Source organism: Hippopotamus amphibius, chromosome 5 (genome assembly GCF_030028045.1).
Source record: "Hippopotamus amphibius kiboko isolate mHipAmp2 chromosome 5, mHipAmp2.hap2, whole genome shotgun sequence".
Taxonomy (NCBI): Eukaryota; Metazoa; Chordata; class Mammalia; order Artiodactyla; family Hippopotamidae; genus Hippopotamus; species Hippopotamus amphibius.
Window position 1 is genome coordinate 82,096,254 of NC_080190.1, and position 20,073 is coordinate 82,116,326.

The window sequence follows — 20,073 nt, forward strand, 5'->3', positions numbered from 1 at the left end:
GATTCAAGTGTCAGAATAAATTGACTTGACCCGAAGCCACTTCACTGCTGTGTGAAAGTCTGATTTACAGAAGAGGAAGCATTGTGACCTATTTCAGACTCTCCTGCGGTTGACTTCAGAGCTGGAGATTCTTCTTGTATAGCTTTTTTATTTTTTAAGTATGTGTCAAGCTAACGTAATGGAAAATGCATACGTTGTACTGTATTATAGTAAATCATATGAATAAATGAGAGTTGTGGGTTTGGGGGGGGTGGGGTGGAGTTTTTTGTTTTGTTTTGTTTTGTTTTGTTTTTGGCCACGCCGCACGGCTTGCAGGATCTTAGTTCCCTGACCAGGGATTGAACCCAGGCCCTCAGCAGTGAGAGCTCGGACTGCTAACCACTGGACCACCAGGGAAGTCCCGAGAGTATTTTTTATATGGGAGGGGTCACCACGGGAGGTAGTGGTGTGCGGCTCTTCTCTCAAAAGCATTGGGTACACGTGAAGAAATTACAGGTTTGTGACTTGCTCCGGTGGACGGAATAAGAGCCCACAGAGCTTCTCTTGGACCTCATTCAGGAGGATATAAATACAAGAAAAACCAGAAGGCCCGTATCCATTGTGGCGTAGCCCCAGATTGGATGTTAGCTAGCCGCATGTCAGGGCAGTTCGAGTTAGAGTGACAGATTGGGAAGCCAGATTTCTTGGGAGACTGTCATCTTTATGGACCCCCCCATTATACATATACTCCTACCTGCCCTCCAGGTGCAGAATCTGAACAGGAAACCCAGCAACAGTGGGATAGGAGGCTACGATGTAAGAACATTTGTGCATCAGAGTTCCACCCCAGGATCCTAAGTTCTTGAAGTTCGTGTTTGCTGTAGACTTTGCCACGCTCAATCTTTTAGGCCCCCAAATTATATGCATAGCCTTAGAAAAATTTAAGGAACACCAAATAAATAAGGTATTAACATTTTGCTAAATCCTTCCTAGTTTGTAAAGGATTTTAATGTGGTTCTAAGATTTTTAAAATATGAGCTTTGCTTTGTGATTTATCTGGGGAGTCAATTGACTGAATTTGAGTAAATTATTCCCCCACTTCATTACAATTCACTAGGACTGAAAGTTTCCATCTGCTGCATTCAACTGTCCATGGCAAGAGAATTGCCGTGTACTCACTACGGCATTGAAAGTGTAGAGACTGCCAATGAGATGTAAATTTTACATCGTACTTTCCATTAACAAAAATTGTTATCAGAAGGAGAAATTGGCTTTTAAGAGGCATCTACACTTTAACGATTTTTTAATCTCTTAGTGGGAACACATTACTGACAAAAAAAAGCCCAGAAAGCATTACTGCAGACAGCCATCCTAGAGTCTTGTAATGATTATCTCTATGGCTTGCAGATAACATTTTAGTAAATGGAAGTTTAGTTAAGATTCTAATAAAAAGAGCTATTGTCATTGGAGAGTAAAAATTATAGCCTAAAGTATTTTAAAACTAGAAATTAATTTTTTCCCTAGTAGTAGTAAAATCGTGTAGTTTATTGGAACAGATGGTACAGAAGAGATGGGCTATGTGAGTAGGTGTGTTACACTTTTAGTAAAAACAATTCGTAACAATGCTACCGAACAGTAATAAAGTCATGGGTGTCAAGGCTTTTATGTGGTCTAACAGATTCAGCTAATCTTACATTTTCTCTTCAAAATTCCCACCAAAGCCAAACCATCCCGAACAGTCTCTGCTTGATCCCCTGCTGTCTCCTGGTACTTTTAGTTAGAAGCTCATTACCAAATTTGTGAATCACTTCCAGTTGGCTTGGTTATATTAAATAAAATTCCATTATCAGATTCTGTTTCCAGATCTCTGACCATTAAAATATCCTTCCTCCATAACACCTGGCATGGCTCTGATTGGCCCCGGTCTTCTGTAATGCGGGCTGCTTTAACTTACAAAGTCTAATTCCTATGTCACATGTTTTGCCTCAAAAGTAAAGCGATCGCATTTCTCCTGCTTCCTTTTTTTTGCAAGAACGTCATTCGACAGGCTTTCTCCATCCTTCATGGAAACCCTAAGTGACTCATCTCCCTGTTTAACCAAGCCCAGAATCAGCTGGAGCATTCCAGAAGCAGCTGGGTGTGCGAGGACCAGATGGCTTCAGGAACTGATGCTCAGAACAGTGGTTCTCAATCCTTCTGAGCGTCTGAGCTCTGGCAGAAAAATGCACGAGCGTGGAGATGTTCAAGATGATACAACTTCAGTAGATTGCTGGGACTCCCTATTTGTTCATAACCCTCTGGGATTAACCAGCCTGACTGTTGTGCTGAGGTTGTGCTCGGGAATAACCGGGGCAGCCTCTTAGTGGCCACGTAGACCTTGGCCCCACCCACAAATTGGTATAAAGCAGAGAATTGGGAGATTTGAGGCTAAAGGTTTTTCAGAGTTATTTCTAAGCAGGATATATTTTAGAAATCAGATTTTGAAACCGCTTTTCAATTACAACCCCAGAAGCAAGGGTTGTTTTTTGTTTTGTTTTGTTTTTCTAGAAGCCGATTTCACAAAAAATTCATTTAGTTGGATTTTTTTTTTCTTGAACAGACTTGTTCAGACGTGTTAGTCCTTTCAGGTTGAAGGGCTTGTGAGATTTTATAAACAGTCTGGTGGCTTCTCTCTTGCAGGCACTTGTCAGGTGAAGAGCCTAGCCTCTTGACTGGCTTGATTTGGGAATGACTTAAACCTAGCGGAAAATGAAAGAGACATATGTTTTGACCATTGGCCCTAATGTGTGGGGTTTTTTCATGTGTTTTGTGGAATGTATGGCATCTTGGAACCTAGAGAAATGACAAGGGGGAAAAGTGTTAACAGTTTCTGCATGGGCTCTTTAACCAGATAATCGAACAAAATATTTGAGAAGTGCTCAGCCTTGTGACTTGGTGTGCTTTAATCATTTTTCTTCCTCTTTTTTGATGTCTGTGTCTTCCTTGAGTCTTCCCCATCTTCCCACTGTACCCTCATCTGCCTGGTTCTAGTGTTTTGGAAGCAAGTATGTACCGGCTTTGGATCCTATGGAGGCTCCTGGGCGAGGGTGGAGGGAGTGGAGTGGGAAAGGGTACGTCCTCTTGGCCAAGTAGGCATCCTATCGTGAATTTTCCCTGATCGCCTAAGAAGTTCTGTTTCAGCCAAACAGTGAACTCAAAACCAGGCTGTGATGCATGGGGAAGAGCTGGGAAGATCTGATCCAGAGCAGCGGACTCCCCAAATGTACAGCACCCACTGTTGAATCTTACTGCAGTAACATGATAGAGCCTTTGAAGCACTGAAGTCTGTCGATTCTCCTGGGTGTGAGGCGGGGAGGGGTGGACGGCATGCGGATGTTGTTTATGAGGTTTTCTGCCTCTCCTGCTTGCAGGTTACGGCCACACGGTGCCCCTGTCCGATGGGGGCAAGGCCTTCTGCATCCTCTACTCGGTCATCGGCATCCCTTTCACCCTCCTGTTCCTGACGGCGGTGGTCCAGCGTGTCACCATCCATGTCACCCGCAGGCCGGTCCTCTACTTCCACATCCGCTGGGGCTTCTCCAAGCAGGCGGTGGCCATCGTCCACGCAGTCCTCCTGGGCGTGGTCATCGTGTCCTGCTTCTTCTTCATCCCGGCCGCGGTGTTCTCCGTCCTGGAGGATGACTGGAACTTCCTGGAATCCTTTTACTTTTGTTTTATTTCCCTGAGCACCATTGGCCTCGGGGATTACGTTCCCGGAGAGGGCTACAATCAGAAATTCAGGGAGCTCTACAAGATTGGGATCACATGTGAGTATCAGGGTTCATGGACTCAGCTGCCTGCCCCCCACCCCAGGGGGGCTCTGTTTGCGGTTCCAAGCTCCACCTCACCCACAAATGGGGAGCCACTCATCAGAGTCCTGACTGGTTTCCATGGATACGTTTTCCATTTTTGCCATCTTCCCACAATTCCATTTCATCATGATTCCTTTCAAAATGCTTTAAGCAAAAATCTTATTATTACTGAGAATTATTTTTCCCAGGCACCTGAAAACTCCCAGTCAATTTCTTACTAGTAATATAATAGGCATTATAAATGACATCATGAGAATGCACCACAGAATAACTTCATAATCGACTTTTGATTTTAAAAAACTTGCTCTACTTTATTAACTATTTTAAGCTCAAGAACACCAGGGCTAGGATGTAGCCTGTTAACAATCCTTCAGGTTCTTTTATTCACCAGGAAAATCGTAAAACAGTTGTTTATCTCGTTTGTCCATCTGGTTCTTTTTTGAAGAAGTTAGAATACCTTCTCCTCTTTCAGAATGTTATACGTGGAAAATAGGCATAACATTCAGATGGCCAATGACTTTTAAACAGTTTTTTTTAAATTCAGTTTAATGTCATGGAAAACTTAGAAATCCACTGGAAAGAAACTATTTTTGTGTGTCCCTTTCCTGACTTTTGACAATGCATAGAGTTACATCATACTGTACATGCAGTTTTTATTTCTGCCTTCTCAGGAACTGTTCAAGACTCAGCTCATGCCATGGCTTCTAGGAAACCACAGTACATACACAGGCACTTCTGGCCGGGTCCCATCCTGTAGTTTTATGATGACAAAAATGCTAGGTTGAACTGTGTGTTTTAGCATTTCCATTAAACCATGTTCACCCAGGACAAAGGCTTCACTCATAAACGCCCAGTACTTTCAACAGTGCCTGGCTACTGTACAAGTTCAATATATATATACCAAGTGGTTACAAGGGTGATTGCACATTTCCTCTAGTGACTATATTTATCTTTATTATCCGCATAGTATTTTACCAGGTGACTACACCATCATCTAGTCCTGCTTCGATTATCGAATATTTAGAATGCTTCTAACTGGGGGGCATTATAAATAACACTGCAGTAAATACTTTTATATATTCACATGTTTTTCTACTTTGTTATCTTTCCAAGAAGTGGGCTGGCTGACCCAAAGTGAACGTGCCCTTTGGTGACTCATACATCATGTTGACCCAGTGCCTTGCAAAGGGCATTATGAGTTTACAGCATCACCAGAAGTACCTGGTGCAAGACTTTCTTGTCTTACATTAGGGTAAAATGTTACCCCCTTATTTGAATTTAGTTTTTTCATGACTTACAGATGTTGAGTGTTTCTGTAATTAATTAGCTCTACTTTTCTCTTGTGTTAATTGCTCACAAATTTTGCCCAACAGTTTAACTTCCTCAATTTTTCATCTAGTAATAAATCCTTGCAGAACTTTTAAAGCCTTGTTTCCGTGTGAGTCATATATTTTTTTTTAGGTGCTCTACATAGTGTATGTGCTAGGTGGAGCAAATTAGTGCTCTAAAAGTATGTTCGTTTGTGGATAGGCTAAAAATCTCACAGCTTTTGTCTGAAACCCTGTAGGTATTTCTGTCAGCACTCAAGAGTTTGACTAAATAATGGATAAAGGAAGAAGCGATTTGCCAATTAGTCTGACAATGTCATTGCTGTTTCTACGCTATATTATTACCAAACCTAATAGCAAATCCTAAAGATACTAGAAAACTGTCACTTTGCATTCTTGACATAATCAGCCTCCTTATTCCTTGGCTTTTTGTTGTTGTTGTTTTTTAATTTTAAAATTTGTTTGTTTTTTGGCTGCATCAGGTCTTAGTTGCAACACACAGGGATCTTAGCTGCGGCATGCAGGATCTTTAGTTGCAGCACGAGGACTTCTCTCTAGTTGAGGTGCGCACGTGGGCTCAGTAGTTGTGGCGCATGGGTTTAAAGTTCCCCAGCCAGGGATCGAACCCACGTCCCCTGTATTGGAAGGCAGATTCTTTTCCACTGGACCACCAGGGAAGTCCCAGCCTCCTTATTCCTATTATGCTACCGATTCTGGCTTCCCTGGTTCATTTATTTTCTGAAAATCTTCCTCAAACATTTTACCTTTGGCACATGAAATTGGGATTTTTGTTATTCTTCAAGTTTTCATTTTCATATTTTAGTTCCTTTCCCTGATGATTTTTTTTTCTGAAAACTGATTTTAAACATGTTGAAACTGACTTAAAATTACCGTTCTCCTATCACAGATTCCAAGGAATGGCACTTTATCTGAGGCAACAGGTTATCTTTTATTTGGAGTAAGAAACTGATAGAGTTATTTGATGAATGGTCCATGTGCCCCCAAAATGACCAGTCACATGATGGAAAGCTTAGTTTGCTGCTGGATCTCAGTGAAAGTGTGAATAACCACACCCAAAGACCTTGTTAATATCCACATCCTTTTTTTTTTTTTTTGCTTTTTAAACAGAAATACACTCATATTGGTTAATAGTATGCAATTTAACTTCTCCTACACAATTTGGACCAAAAAAACTTGGTACATGGTTTGCTTTAAAAAAGAAAGAAAAAGAATTTGCGATCTGGTTTATTTTTCATCTGTTACAAATGTATGTAAAAGATCAAATGCTGCTAAAGCAAACAGCATGAACCTGGAGAAATTAAACTTTGGTTTGTCTCTGAAAAATAGCGCATTCTGCACAGTGAAAGTTAATAAAATTGGTACAACAAAACACTGTGGTAATGTTTCAATGCCAGTTCACAAAGTTCAGTGACTAATGGATGTTCATGAGGGTGGGAGAGCCTCTGTATACGTGTGAAAATGTAAAAGCTCTCCCCTCTAGTTAATACTGCGTGTAGATCCTGAATCTACTCAAACCAAGATTCAGATAACTCCTTAAATCTGCATTAACGCTGTCAGTCCAGTTCATCTGCTGAGGTCAACAAGGGAACCACAGTAGCTGTTCTGATTTGTGCACCAAAGAAAATGAAATTTCTTCCCCCAGCTTTTCAGTCTGGAACTGAAACTACAGGAAAGGTATTCCTTCCACTGTCAACATTCATGGGGTGACATGTGATGACTCAAGCGTAAATCTGGATTAGCACTCATATGCAAAATAGCCTCCAAAGTTAGGGACCAAATGACTTTAGAAGTGATGCTGGAGTGTCTCTAAAGTCACGATAAAGGTAAAATGGCCCTCACATCCATTCCTGAAGGACTTTTCATCTAGCTTAAACTGTAATTTCTATTGCTAAAAGCCTTGAGCGCTGAAAAGAGTGCCAGGCTTTGTTCCAAACACTCCTGATATATCAGAAACTCCTCTGAAATGTCACCGGCTTTTTGAGAAGCACTGATTGTACAGTGGAGGGGAGGTTGCCCTTGGGTGAGTACAGTGTGTTATCTCTCGTTGACAATGCCTTATCAGCCCCACTTCTTTTCTTCCCCAAATCACACCATGTCGTTCTGAATCATCCAGGTATGTAGAAGGTTACGTCATTCTTTTTTAAAAATGTATTTTATTGAAGTACAGTTGATTAATAATGTTGTGTTAATTTCTGCTGTACAGAAAAGTGAATCAGTTATACACGTACATACATTCTTTTTCAGATTCTTTTCCATTATGGTGTATCATAGGATGTTGACTATTGTTCCCTGTGCTACACAGTAGGACCTTATTGTTTATCCATCCTATGTTTGCATCTGCTAATCCCAAACTCCTAATCCATTCCTCCTCTACTCCCCCTTCCCCCTGGCAATCACAAGTCTTTTCTCTATGTCTGTGAGTCTGTTTCTGTTTTGTAGATAAGTTCATTTGGGTCATATTTTAGATTCCACATGGAAGTGACATCGTATGGTATTTGTCTTTCTCTTTCTGACTTCACTTAGTATGATATTCTCTAGGTTCATCCGTGTTGCTGCAAATGGCATTATTTCTTTCTTTATTATTACTGAGTAATATTCCATTGTGTGTATGTACCACATCTTCTTTATCCATTCATCTGTCAGTGGACATTTAGGTTGTTCCATGTCTTGGCTGTTGTAAATAGTGCTGCTATATGTACATTGGGATGCGTGCATCTTTTCAAATTATCATTTTCTCCAAATATATGCCCAGGAGTGGGATTACTGGATCATATGGTAACTCTCTTTTTAGTTTTTTGAGGAACCTCCATACTGTTTTCCATAGTGGCTGCACCAACTTACATTCCCCCCAACAGTGTAGGAGGGTTCTCTTTTCTCCACACCCTCTCCAGCATTTGTTATCTGTAGACTTTTTAATCATGTCTATCTGAGCGGTATGAGGTGGTACCTCACTGTAGTTTGGATTTGCATTTCTCTAATAATTGGCGAAATTGAGCATCTTTTCATGTGCCTGTGGCCATCTGTAATGCCTTCTTTGGAGAAATGTCTGTTTAGCTCTAGGAGGTTAAGTCGTTCTTCGTTTTTCTCTGGGTCGTCCCTCTTAGAGCCATGGAATTCAAAACATCCCTAGAAGTCAGAGAAGCGGCAGTGGATTTATTCATCAGCAGGCAGGTTGCGTCGTGACTTGATTGCACTGAGACGCTGTCATTTCTCTCACACAGGTTACCTGCTTCTTGGTCTTATTGCCATGTTGGTGGTTCTAGAAACCTTCTGTGAGCTCCACGAGCTGAAGAAGTTCAGAAAAATGTTCTATGTGAAGAAAGACAAGGAAGAGGATCAAGTGCACATCATAGAGCACGACCAGATGTCCTTCTCTTCCATCACGGACCAAGCAGCCAGCGTGAAGGAGGACCAGAAGCAGAATGAGCCTTTCATGCCCCCCCAGTCACCTGCCTTGGCCGACGGCACAGTGAACCAGTAGGCTTCGGGTTTTGTTGCACTGTCCCAGAGCACAGGCTTGGGGCAGTGGGAGGAGGCTTTGCTTTGTTCATTTCAATGAGTATGTAAAAGCCAGGGTGATATTTTAACAAATATCTGCTGTCTGCAGTATTTTTTGTAAAATGGAGCAAAGGAGGCTTTTACTCCAGAGGACTGTCTCAAGTCTGAGAAAATGGGGTCTGTACCCATCGTTTATATGTGACAAAATTATCTCGATTTTACTAATAAGTGAACAATACTTGAAGCAGGGTGCCGCTGTGGATAGAAGCAGATTTTATACTTTCACTGGGGACTTGGGGATGTGCATTTAAATTGTTTAGCTGATGGTTAAATGGCAACATTTATATTTAAGAGCAAAAAAGAAAAGCATAGAGATGTGTTTTATAAGTTTATGTGTACTAGTTTGCATGTGTCCATCCTAAATCATATTTTTGTAGACTAAGTTAAACCTACTATTTATAAGGACTAGATAACCGTTAACTGTGTACATATAAAGTATAAATATGTTTATATCCTGTACATACGGTTTAGGTCACCGGATTCCGGCATACTTCTTAACTCCCCAAGATTGTAGAGATTTTCCCTTTTGATTTCTCTTTATACTGAAGAATTAAAAGTTGCTGCAATAAAATAAGGGGAATAACACACTTAGGAGTGCATTACTTTCGTATTCTGCTACAACAAATGTTTCTACTGTCTTGCAGTAGTATGGTCTCAAATGTCTAAAATGTTTGTAAGCATTTCTCTGGAGGTGAACAGGTAATGAAGAGTATGATTTTGGGGGGAAAAAAGGTTAAGATGTTTTGTTTTGAAAGTGCACTGTGATTTGCATTCACCTCGTACTAAAGCACAGAACCCAAATTCAGAAGCCCCAAATGAACAGATTCTATCAAATTAGTCTGAGAGTTTTTTTTTAATTTGTAAGGCGAATAAATAAAAATGATAGCTCGTTGCGATCTTATGCTTTAATATATCAAGAAAGGTTTTCCTTCACGTAGATAATAGGTATGCACTCCTTTGTAGAAACCATAAAGGCAACATTTAAATGCTGTACACAGGACACTATTAGGAATTTTAGAAAGGTAGACCTTGTGTGATAACGAATGCTCAGTGACCCGCTAACCAAGTCTCATCTCCCATGCCCAGGAGGTGATGCTTAAAGAGTTGGTAAAAGTCAGCATCTTGCTGGCGAGCTACCCAAGCAGAACATCCTCTCCCAGGGGCTCCCACAGAAGCCTCTCCACCTCCTCCGTTGTGTGTGCCCTGGGCACACTGTTACCAGCTCTGTCCTGCTCACTGCTGTTAGCCTTCATACATTGTATCCCCTGACTTAGAACAGGGCCCTTCTTTATGGTATAAAATCCCATCTTGTCTGAGAGCAACAAAACCATAAGAAGGAATGACATCTACTCTGTAGCCCCTGTGCCCTACCGCGTAGCTCCCGTGACGGGGAACCGTCATTGGCGGATCCTTTCCAGTGTGTGATTCCAAACATGTCCTCCTGTCCCTCCGATCTGGGTTATGCTGCCCTGCAAGCACCTTTCTGTCTGCATTCCAGGCCGACTGTGTCTTCACGGTGGGGGACAGCTCACCCTGGGTAGGTAATTGGGTAAGGGATGGACTAGAGACCCTTTGGAGGATACATGCTTCATGGACAGGACTGGGTTTGAAAAGTTCACAGTGATCGCAATGCTTGGTATGGTGCAAAGATGCTGAAGAATATAAATTGGAGAAAAGGTGGATTATACCCACAGAATGTCATTGCATTTTATCCAATACAGGAAAGAATGACATGCCACCACTGCTTGACTCTCATCTGAGAGGGGAGTGCAAAATATAGAAAACAAGGAAAAGCCTCAAGGGAAAATTCTGAATCACGATGTCATTACTAAGCAGCAGAATGTAACACTTCACTTGCAAAGCTTTTGTGGATCTGCAGAGAATACCTTTACGAAATACTAAACCTTAATACCCTTCACACTGTTTTTGCTCTTTTTAATGCGAAGGATGAGGTTCAAACTTGGAGATTTTGCCTCCCTGTCAGAGATGAAATGTAAGGGAGAGTGTCTTCCCCCAGAAGACATTTTTTTGTCACCAGCCAAGGGACAGATGCTGCCCTCGGGTCCTGAGGAAGGGGAGAGCTGTGTCAGCCAGAGAACAGAGGCAGGGTTCCCTGAGGGTGGGATGAGGACATGGGAGGCTGAGTGCGTGTGAAGTTGAAGGTCAAAGTGAACACTAAAGAGGATTCTGGGGTGGGGGGGAGGGAAGAAGAAGAGGATTTGGAGCACAAGCAGAGTATAAACTGAAGGATCGAAGTCCCGGGCAGGAGTGTTCTAGACTTAAGAATCCCACAGAGCCCTCAGGATAGAGAATCAACAGAATTCATTGTGTGTGAATTTAAAGTCCATGTGTCCAGTAGGTATGTTGATTTTGGAGCAGCAGATACACTCAATGTGAGGAGAGTAAGAATCTCAGAGTAAGAATTAGCCTCTCAGAAATCAGAAGGACTACAGACCAAGGCATTGGAACCATCTCCCAAAGAAACTTTTTTTTTAAACTTTTATTTTATTTTATTTTATTTTATTTATTGTCTGCATTGGGTCTTCATTGCTGCATGCGGGCTTTCTCTAGTTGCAGCGACTAGCTTCTCAGTGCAGTGGCTTCTCTTGCTGTGGAGCACGGGCTCTAGGCTTGCAGGCTTCAGTAGTTGTGGCACATGGGCTTTGTTGCTCCACGGCATGTGGGATCTTCCTGGAGCAGGGATGGAACCTGTGCCCCCTGCATTGGCAGGCCAATTCTTAACCACTGTGCCACCAGGGAAGTCCCCCAAGGAATCTTAAAAAGAAACCCATGGGACAGATAAAGCTTGGCCCAGAGGACTCCATTTATGAGTGGCTTCAGGAAAAAAAATGTTTGGGAATGTCTGGAAAACAGTCAATCATGCTCATACTTCCTAGACACCAGCCTTACTTGCCTTTTGGGAAATGAATGAGGAGATATTTACAAATCTCCAGATGTTAAGGTAACAAATGGTCAACACAAAACGCTTTTAACCCTTTAAAATTAGCAGTAGCGCACTGGCTTCTTACTAAAAGGAGCCAATATTTGCTCCAAGTAAGAGTTCATTTTAAATTGACACAAGCATGCATTGAAGGGTGATCATGGGATTATCTGTCTCTTATTCAGAATCTGGTGAGCAGAATCTCCCGATTGTGTGATGTGGGGAATCTATCTGGTGATTTGCTGTTAACTCTTCCATGCTGAGGAGAGCTGTGATCAGTCCTGATATCCTCAATTCAGGGAGACAGTCCTTTAGGGATGTAGTTTGAGAAACGCGTACATGGTCAAACAGATCCTGGGCAAATTTAGAAACAACCCTTTCTTAGACAGCTGAAGTTAAAATAATACAGTATTTACTGTTTACTTTTTTCAACTATGCCCAGTAAGATTCCAGATCTGTCTCTTTAATACATTTAAAGTTTTCCCTGGAGCTTCCCTAGTGGTCCAGTGGTTAAGACTCCACGCTTCCACTGCAGGGGGCACAGGTTCAATCCCTGGTCTGGGAACTAAGATCCTGCATGCTGCACACCATGGCCAAAAAATAAACATAAAGTGAAAAGAAAATTCTTTTTAAAAAAACTAACATTTTCCCTATAGTGATGTATTATTTTCCAAGAGTTTTACTTTATGAAAATTTGGTACATCCTAGTTTTCTGTATGAGGCAAAGGACAATATTTCAAACATCTCACTTATCTGATATGTGCTGTCAGGCAACCTCAGCTTTCTAAAATGCAATAATGAACTCAGAAGTGAATAAAAATGATTTTTTAAGTATTTTTCCCAGCCTGGTAGTCAAGTAGATTTAGTAAATAAGCTCCTCGTCGCTTCGCTCAGAGCTTATCCTTACTTTGCACACAGATCTGATACAATTACTGCTCTGATATCCCAACCCACAGAAAATAAAAGAGCATCCTGCTTTCCAATAGTTCCCAGACTTTCCATGTTATAATTTTTGGTGGCACAGTACCAAAAAAAAAAAAAAAAAATGAGTCTCAAGATGCAAGTTGGAAATAATGACCATGTAATTGCTTGGGCAGCATTAAATTTTTTTCTGTTCCTGTAAAAGTATCCGTGGTGCCGTCACCACCCCCTTGGCCTCCTATTCTCCGCATCAGGGAAGAAGAGTTTACCGCCTGATCCCTCCATAAGGAGGGAAAATGGTCAGATGCTCCAGGAATGTGACAACTTCTGTTATTCATAGCAAGTGTGTCCATACAAAGCCGAGTGACAGGACATGCTCAGGTCAACATGCTTGTAAAATTGTAAATATGTGTGGCAAAAATGGATTTTCCACATGGGTAAAAATTTGCTTGGCTGCCTGTGTGTGGTTTGTGGGTCTGAGTGCATTGCTACCCTGGCTGAGAACCTTGCGTTAAGTGCTGGTAAGTACACCAAGGAAAGCAGGCTGCTAGGAGCCTGACGTGGGGGACAGACCCAAATGAAGAAAAGAACGGCCTTCTAGAGCCTTCACAGGCTGAGGCAGATAGCTCCCGGGATGGCATAGTATTTTAATTTTTTTTTTATATCTATATACTAACAGCACCATTTTTTAAAATATTTATTTATTTATTTCTTTATTGGCTGTGTTCGGTCTTCGTAGCTGCGCACAGGCTTTCTCTAGTTGCGGCGAGCACGGGCCGCTCTTCCTTGTGGTGCTCGGGCTTCTCAGCGCAGTGGCTTCTCTTGTTGTGGCTTGCGGGCTCTAGAGCGCAGGCTCAGTAGTTGTGGCCCATGGGCTTAATTGTGTCCCCTGTATTGGCAGGCAGATTCTTAACCACTGCACCACCAGGGAAGTCCCGGCACAGTATTTTAATTGATGTTATTTCAATTACACAATTTTCATAACAATGTTAAACTATGTTTACTGTGCTCTGTTTAAGGACAAAAGAAAATATATTTCCATACAGAATGATTAGAATTCGTTTTTAAGAGGCTTGCTTTTTAAGTGATTGTTTCCACTGTCTAGGAAATCTGCTTAGACTAAGCATCTCACTTCCCAACAGGAGGTAGCATGGTAACAAGTGTATGGCCTTGCCGTCATTGACATGTGAAGATGAGACCACTGCTAACATCTTCTGTAAATAAATTATATGTCTATATTATTTATTTTTAGTTGAAGAAACCGTTTTGACAGTTTTATATATAATTATACATATAATTATATAATATAACTCAGCATTTAATTTCCATTTCTAAGCTGTGGCTAGAAACCCAGAGACCATTAGCCATGAGATATTTAACCTTCAGATGATGCTCAAAGACATCAACATAATTTACCTGAAACTCCTGCATCACTTTGTTCGTGCTCTGTGTATACGTTGTTGCCTCAAATTGCTGCATTCATGGGAGAAGTGCCCTTTTTTTTAATGTGCTCGCTTGCATAATGAAAGCCTTCCTCTGTGCAGGTGTTACCAACTTGGTACATGGTGTAATGATTGCAATTTAGGACAGTGTGACCTTAAAACTGGGACTAAGCCTATTCCCAGCCATTCAGCAGCTAGATTTTAAAGGTCACTGCACTTTTTTTTTTTATTGAAGTGTGGGTGATTTACAGTGTTGTGTTAATTTCTGCTGTACAGCAAAGTAATTGTTATACACCTACATCTTTTCAATATTCTTTTCCATAATGGTTTATCCCAGGATATTGGCTATACCTCCCTGTGCCAAACAGTAGGACCTTGTTGTTTATCCATTCTATACATAATAGTTTGTATCTCCTAACCCCAAACACCCAATCCATCATTCCATCACGCCCTCTCCCCCTTGGCAACCACAAGTCTGTTCTCTGTGTCTGTGAGTCTTGTTTACATTTGTGTCCTATTTTACATTCCACATATAAGTGACATCATACGGTATGTGTCTTTCTCTTTCTGACTTACTTCACTTAGTGTGATAATCTCTAGGTCCATCCATCTTGTTGCAAATGGCATTGTTTAATTTGTGTGTGTGTGTGGCTGAGTAGTATTCCATTGTGTATATGGACCACATCTTCTTTATCCATTTGTCTGTGGATGGACATCTAGGTTGCTTCCATGTCTTGGCTATAGTGAATAGTGCTGCTATGAACACTGGGGTGCATGTATCTTTTTGAATTAGAGTTTTGTCCGGATATATGCCCAAGAGCGGGATTGCTGGATCATATGGCAACTCTAGTTTTTTTGAGGAACCTCCATACTGTTTTCCATAGCGGCTGCACCAGCTTACATTCCCACCAACAGTGTAGGAGGGTTCCCTTTCCTTAAAGGTCCTGGTAATTTATAGCACGTGCATTGTTGGCAGAACTCTATTAAAAGTAAAATAGTAGACTGCCTCTTCTGTCACGGGATTTCATTCCCCCCATGCTGCTCCTGTTGAATCTGGGGACCTGAGAAAGGCCCCCGGTGTCTGGGCAGAGTGAAGCAGAGCCTGGTGGTAGTGCCAGGCACTGGCCGCACACGTGTCTGTTGATGATGTGCTCCCAGGAGGGGGCGCTGCTACAGGAGCAGGACAAGCCCCGTCCATCAGTCTGCAAGAACCTGACTGTACCACCAAGAACACATCTCAGGTCACTGTGGAGGAACTTCAGTAAGAGAGCCAAATAACCTAGACTCTTAAATTTGTTCATTCTGGCTGGTCTATGTACCTTGCATCTGCTAATCTTGAGTTTTCACGGGAAGATCTAGGGTGGAAAGAAAAGAGATATTTTATGAGCGTTCTGCAGAATATCTGGTCAGGTGATTGTAAATAGCTTTTTACTTAGGTCTCAAAATGGTCCAGTGGTGTGTATTTATTTCCCTTAGTGAATAACACGTGAGAGGTTATAGTCCCTGCATCCCACTCAGAGCCAGAGACACTCACTGAGAAGAGGTGGATGGGAGAGCGATTTCCTGACAACTATTCTTACATGCTAAGGAGAAAGAAAGATGCTATCATTGGGGGTAGAAGAAGAATGAAGAGTTTGCTGAGTAAGTTATACACTGTTTTTGCAGAAAAAGGAAAAAATCCAATTTAAGCCACTAAATTCTTCTGAAAGCCTAGATTTGTCTCATTTTTTTTTTTACAGGTATCATAAGCAGTGAGTAAAAACCAGTATACTGACAAAACTATAAAAAACTAAACATGACAGCAAACCATTACCTTCACGGGTAAATAGACTCCCTGGGTGTGTAAAAATTCAAAATAATTTGACCTCATTGCACACAAGTTTTAGATTGTCCATCCCAGGTCCTTTGTACGTGGTCACAGATCAGCCATAGGAGCCCCTGTCAGGAGGCAGAGGCTGGAAAGGCTTGATCAGGAACTTCCGGCTCAGTTTGGTTCTAAGAAGAGCTTAGTTCTCGTGGAAACAGGTACGCTGGACTGCCTGCAGGTGTAGGACCCTCGTGTTCCAAGAAGAGGGTGTTTTCGGGGCAGAGTGAGAGGATGAAGGAAAAGCCTTTAGCCAGAACCTGACACTTAGTACCAAACACTCTCATGATTGTTGGCTGCTACTATAATAGCCAATTTCAGGCATTTTCCTACAAGAGAAAATGGTACCCTGGTGCTGTGGAAGTGATATACAATGCAGGTTCCCAAGGAAATCGCCTACTTTTCTCTTAATTTAATTTTTGTTTTATATCGGAGTATAGTTGATTTACAATGTTGTGTTAGTTTCAGGTGTACAGCTAAGTGATTCAGTTATACATATATCCATTCTTTTTCAGATTCTTTCTGCATATGTTATTACAGAATATGAAGTAGAGATCCCTGTGCTATACAACGGTTCTTTGTTGATTATTTTATATACAGTGGTGTGTATGTTCATTGCAGCTCTATTTACAGTAGCCAAGACAAGGAAGCAACCTAAATGTCTATCAAAAGAGAAATGAAGAATATGTGGGGTGTGTATATATATAATGGAATATTACTCAGCCGTAAAAAAGAACAAAATAATGCCATTTGCAGCAACGTGGATGGACCTAGAGATTATCATATTGAGTGAAGCAGGTCAGAAAGAGAAAGACAGATACCTTATGATATCACTTACATGTGGAATCTAAAGAAAAAAATGATACAAATGAACTTGTTCACAAAATGGAAAGAGACTCACAGACTTCAAAAAAGAAAACTTCTGGTTAACAAAGGGGGATGTGGGGTGGGGGAGAAGGATAAATTAGGAATTTGGGAAATCACCTATTTTTTAATGGAGAATAAACACATACCAAGTGGCCACACAGGGTCTTGAAATCTCTGTGCCACTTGGTGTCCTGCAGATAGAAAGTAAGAATGAACTCAAAGGGAGAGAGAGGTCCTCAAAGGGAGAGAGAGGTCCCTGGGGATGGGGTGGACAGTGTCAACAAAACAAAAATAAACAACAGCTAACAAAAATTAAAACCAGATCAGTGAAATGGTATTCAGTAAGAGTTTACTGTACATGTACCAACAGTTCATATAGTGGGAGCTTTCAAACCCAAAACTAATATGAATCTTAGAAGCATGATGTCACAGGTTGGCTTATAAAGTGAAAATGAGGAAGTTGTTTGGCCTTTATACTGATTGGTTATGACAGTGGGTGTTTCCAGGTGGCAGGGGATTGGTTAAAACTGATGATCTCATCCTCTTTCAGGAAGATGGCTTTTCTTTTATGATTATCAGAAGCACCTATGAGAAATAACCCAAGTTTTTCTAATGTTCTTGAAATTTAGTTTTACTTATGTATCTTAAATGGTTTTGTCTGCTCGGAATTTTCAAGTCTGGGCTCCATTTTGCATTTGACTTTAACAATAGGAAAGCTTTTGGGGGACAGCTGGACCTTGGAGATTGAGGAGAGGCAGACCAGTATAAGCCAAGGTCAAGCCCACAGCGGGGCAGCCTCGGAATGGGGCACTGGTGGGATAGGGTACGCAGTTCAAGGCCCAGGAGCTGCCCCCAGGCACACCTGTGCCGTCCTCTGGTTGTGGGATCTTGGGCAAGCTACTGTCAGCCTCAGTTTCCTCATCTACCAGCTAGGGAGAATGGTACCCTCTTTAGGGACATAAGGATCATGGTGATTTCCTAAAAAGTACTTAGCACAGTGCCTGGCACATTATCTGTTATAATAAAATGTAGTTGCCAGTATTATTGAATAATTATTGAATAACCACGCTGAATGCCAAAATTAACATCACATTCAGCTTATTTTTTAAATAATCATAATATTGGTAACTAAGCATGTTGAGGAGTAGTGAGAAATAACATTGGCTAGTTCTCTGACCTGAGGATTAGAGCAGAAATACTGAAGGTATGGTGTAAGGAAGGTCAGCTATCTTGGTGATGCCCAGACTGGACCACAGGGAAGGGCACTGGAGCTGGGAAGGGCATCAGGACCTGTCACTGTCATGAAGGCATGTGCTAATTGAACGTGGACCACAAGAGGGACAGAGGAGGAGGAAAAGAAGCAGTGAACGGTGCTGAGGACAGGCTTAGGGAGTTATTACCCTGTCTTCCCAACCCATAAAAATTTCAATGAAGAAGTAGACAAAAGTTTCTAGCCTAAACCTAAAATAGAGGTGCTTAAAAAAATAGTTGAGAAGGGAAGATGAGTGTGGTTTGTGAGAATGTTGGGTTTGGTATAGTGTCGACTGTCTCACAGGTTAAATGAGATGATGTGTGCAGTGCCTGACACTTGGAAGGAAGGTTTCAAGACACAGAATATGGTCAAAAGTGTCAACTGCTGGAAAATGTCCAAATGGGCTAAAGAAAATGACACTGGATTTAATGACAAGGTGGTCTTGGTGACTTTGTGGAAGCAGAACCGGAGTGAAGAGACAGGAGAGGCTCTCCGTGTAGACACCCAGATTGAAGAGATAGTGGCCTTAACACCTACAAGATGGTGGGTCTGATAAACATGAAAAATCATGTAAGGGAATAATTGGAAACAAAAGCCATATGCCTACCTGTACCTTCTGAAATATTTAGCCATAATCTAAATACTATTTTTGTATTCTGCATAAAACTCCAGTTTTACACACACACACGTACACACACACACAAATGTGACATATGATGTCGTTCTATTTTATTTTTATTATGTGCTTAGAATCTCATTTCAGGAAGCTAATTTGGTAAAAGGTTGGCTAATTACAGAACTAATTGCATCTACCGCTGTTTTATAATAATCGCTCACACTACATATTTTATTTTTGAACCTGGTGAAGGTTATTTGTTAAATGGATCTATTTCCAAAATCATTTCTCTATCCAAGAGACCCGCAGACTGAGCACTAATCCTGACATGGTCTGGGAAACCCAGCCTGCAGTGAACCCTGACTCTGCAGTCCAGGTGGTCACACCTGATCCTAGTGAAAATTACCTTCAAGTCAGTTACCACGAGGGAGAGTTTCCCCCATGATTCCAAAACTGCATTTCCTTGTGCTTCGTCACTATTTAAAAGCTGTTAGTTTATGATAAATGTCCAGGTAATAGCAAACAAGCCATCAACTAGGAGTTTATCTTAACTGGCTCTTATTGCATGACAATTAACACTTGCAGCTGTGACCCTGGGACCATGCAGAAGATGTTAGCACCTTCTAAATCATCAAAGAAAGAGGAAATCCTTTCATTTCTACTTTTATTGATTTGAATCCTCTCCCTTTTTTTCTTGATGAGTCTGGCTGAAATTTTATCAATTTTGTTTATCTTCTCAAAGAACCAACTTTTATTGATCTCTGCTATTGTTTTCTTCATTCCTATTTCATTTATTTCTGCTCTGATCTTTATGATTTCTTTCCATCTACTAACTTTGGTTCCTTTTGTTGTTTGTTGTTCTTATGCTCCAATAAAAAGGAAAGCAAGAAAGAGAGAAACAAAGAAAGAAAGAAAAAGAGAAAGAAAGAAAGAAAGAAAGAAAGAAAGAAAGAGAGAAAGAAGAAATCCAATCCAGTAGAGTTGTAGTTTTGCATGAACCATATTGCACACTCATCTTTTGATAATGACTAGTCTTAGTTATTCCATTAAATTTATACACCAATCCCCAACTATATCTGCATAAAATAATAGTAAAAATAGGTATTATGGTGCACAGTCCTTAAGGTTGCTTATTAGTGCTTACAAACTACAACATCTCTGATTTTCTTTCTTTTGTTGGATATTCACTGGTGAACATTCCTGAAAGGAAGACAGTGCGTTTTCATCTGCAGAAATGCCAAGATGTTGGGGATTTCCACTGGCTTCTCTCAAAAATTCTAGGCCTGTGTACTGGACGATGCCAAACTGGCTCCTTATCTCTTTAGCCTTTTAATTTATTCCTCCTTAGAATGGAACTGATACCAGTTGTCTCCACATTCATCAGGCTCATTTTCAAATCAAAATGAACTGAATTCCTACTAGACATTTTCCAC

The 20,073-nt window shown here is 41.2% G+C and overlaps 1 protein-coding gene across 1 annotated transcript in view; it reads left to right on the forward strand.

The window, feature by feature from the left end:
• The window catches only part of KCNK1 (potassium two pore domain channel subfamily K member 1), a 57,400-nt gene extending 48,081 nt beyond the window's left edge, over positions 1-9,319 (forward strand). Inside the window, exons 2-3 of the mRNA XM_057736907.1 lie at positions 3,390-3,785; positions 8,401-9,319. Of these exons, the coding sequence (XP_057592890.1) occupies positions 3,390-3,785; positions 8,401-8,660 (656 nt within the window). The 3' untranslated portion in view covers positions 8,661-9,319. The remainder of the gene's footprint in view (positions 1-3,389; positions 3,786-8,400) is intronic.
• Positions 9,320-20,073: the final 10,754 nt, after the last annotated feature.